Source organism: Calidris pugnax, unplaced genomic scaffold (genome assembly GCF_001431845.1).
Source record: "Calidris pugnax isolate Ruff unplaced genomic scaffold, ASM143184v1 scaffold28, whole genome shotgun sequence".
In the NCBI taxonomy this organism is placed as follows: domain Eukaryota; kingdom Metazoa; phylum Chordata; class Aves; order Charadriiformes; family Scolopacidae; genus Calidris; species Calidris pugnax.
This window is the reverse complement of record NW_015090842.1, coordinates 8,166,763-8,167,747: the sequence shown is the minus strand read 5'-3', so window position 1 is coordinate 8,167,747 and position 985 is coordinate 8,166,763. Positions and strand designations below refer to the sequence as shown.

General features: G+C 66.5%; 1 protein-coding gene across 1 annotated transcript in view; it reads left to right on the top strand.

Moving 5' to 3' along the window:
• The first annotated feature begins 30 nt into the window (after window positions 1–30).
• The window catches only part of FOXF1 (forkhead box F1), a 3,139-nt gene continuing 2,184 nt past the window's right edge, over window positions 31–985 (top strand). Inside the window, exon 1 of the mRNA XM_014942148.1 lies at window positions 31–983. Within this exon, the coding sequence (XP_014797634.1) occupies window positions 62–983 (922 nt within the window). The 5' untranslated portion in view covers window positions 31–61. The remainder of the gene's footprint in view (window positions 984–985) is intronic.

The following is a 985-nucleotide window of genomic DNA, read 5'->3' as shown; positions in this document are numbered from 1 at the left end:
GGACGCGTAGGGGAGGGTGGCGGAGGAGGGCCGGGGCTGGCCGCCGCGGACCTGGCCGTAGATGACTGCAGAAGCGCAGCAGGCTCTGTCCTCTCAGCCCCCTCCTCCTCCGGTGCAGAGCAGCTACGGCCCCATGTCCTCCGTGGCCGAGAAACAGCCGCAGAGCTCGGCCATGGACGCCGCCTCCGCGGCTCCCGGCGGGGCGGGCGGTAGCTCCACTGGAAGCGGCGGCGGGGCCCCGGGTAACGGAGGTCCCAAAGCGAAGAAAACCAACGCGGGGATCCGGCGGCCGGAGAAACCGCCTTATTCTTACATCGCCCTCATCGTCATGGCCATCCAGAGCTCGCCTTCCAAACGCCTGACCCTCAGCGAGATCTACCAGTTCTTGCAGAGCCGCTTCCCTTTCTTCCGAGGTTCCTACCAGGGTTGGAAAAACTCGGTGCGCCACAACCTCTCCCTCAACGAGTGCTTCATCAAGCTGCCCAAAGGGCTTGGACGCCCGGGCAAAGGCCACTACTGGACCATCGACCCCGCCAGCGAGTTCATGTTCGAGGAAGGCTCCTTTCGCCGCCGACCCCGCGGGTTCAGGAGGAAATGCCAAGCGCTGAAGCCCATGTACAGCATGATGAACGGGTTGGGCTTCAACCACCTCCCCGAAAGCTACGGCTTCCAGGGCTCGGCCGGCGGGCTCTCCTGCCCCCCCAACAGCCTCTCCCTCGAAGGGGGCTTGGGGATGATGAACGGGCATTTATCCGGTAACGTGGAAGGGATGGGCCTGGCGGGACACTCCGTGCCCCACCTGCCCGCCAACGGTGGGCATTCCTACATGGGCAGCTGTACCGGCTCCTCGGCGGGGGATTACCCGCACCACGAGAGCTCCGTGCCCGCCTCCCCGTTGCTCGCCGGCGGCGGCGTGATGGAGCCCCACTCGGTTTACTCCAGCTCGGCCTCGGCGTGGGCTCCCTCCGCCTCGGCGGCCTTGAAC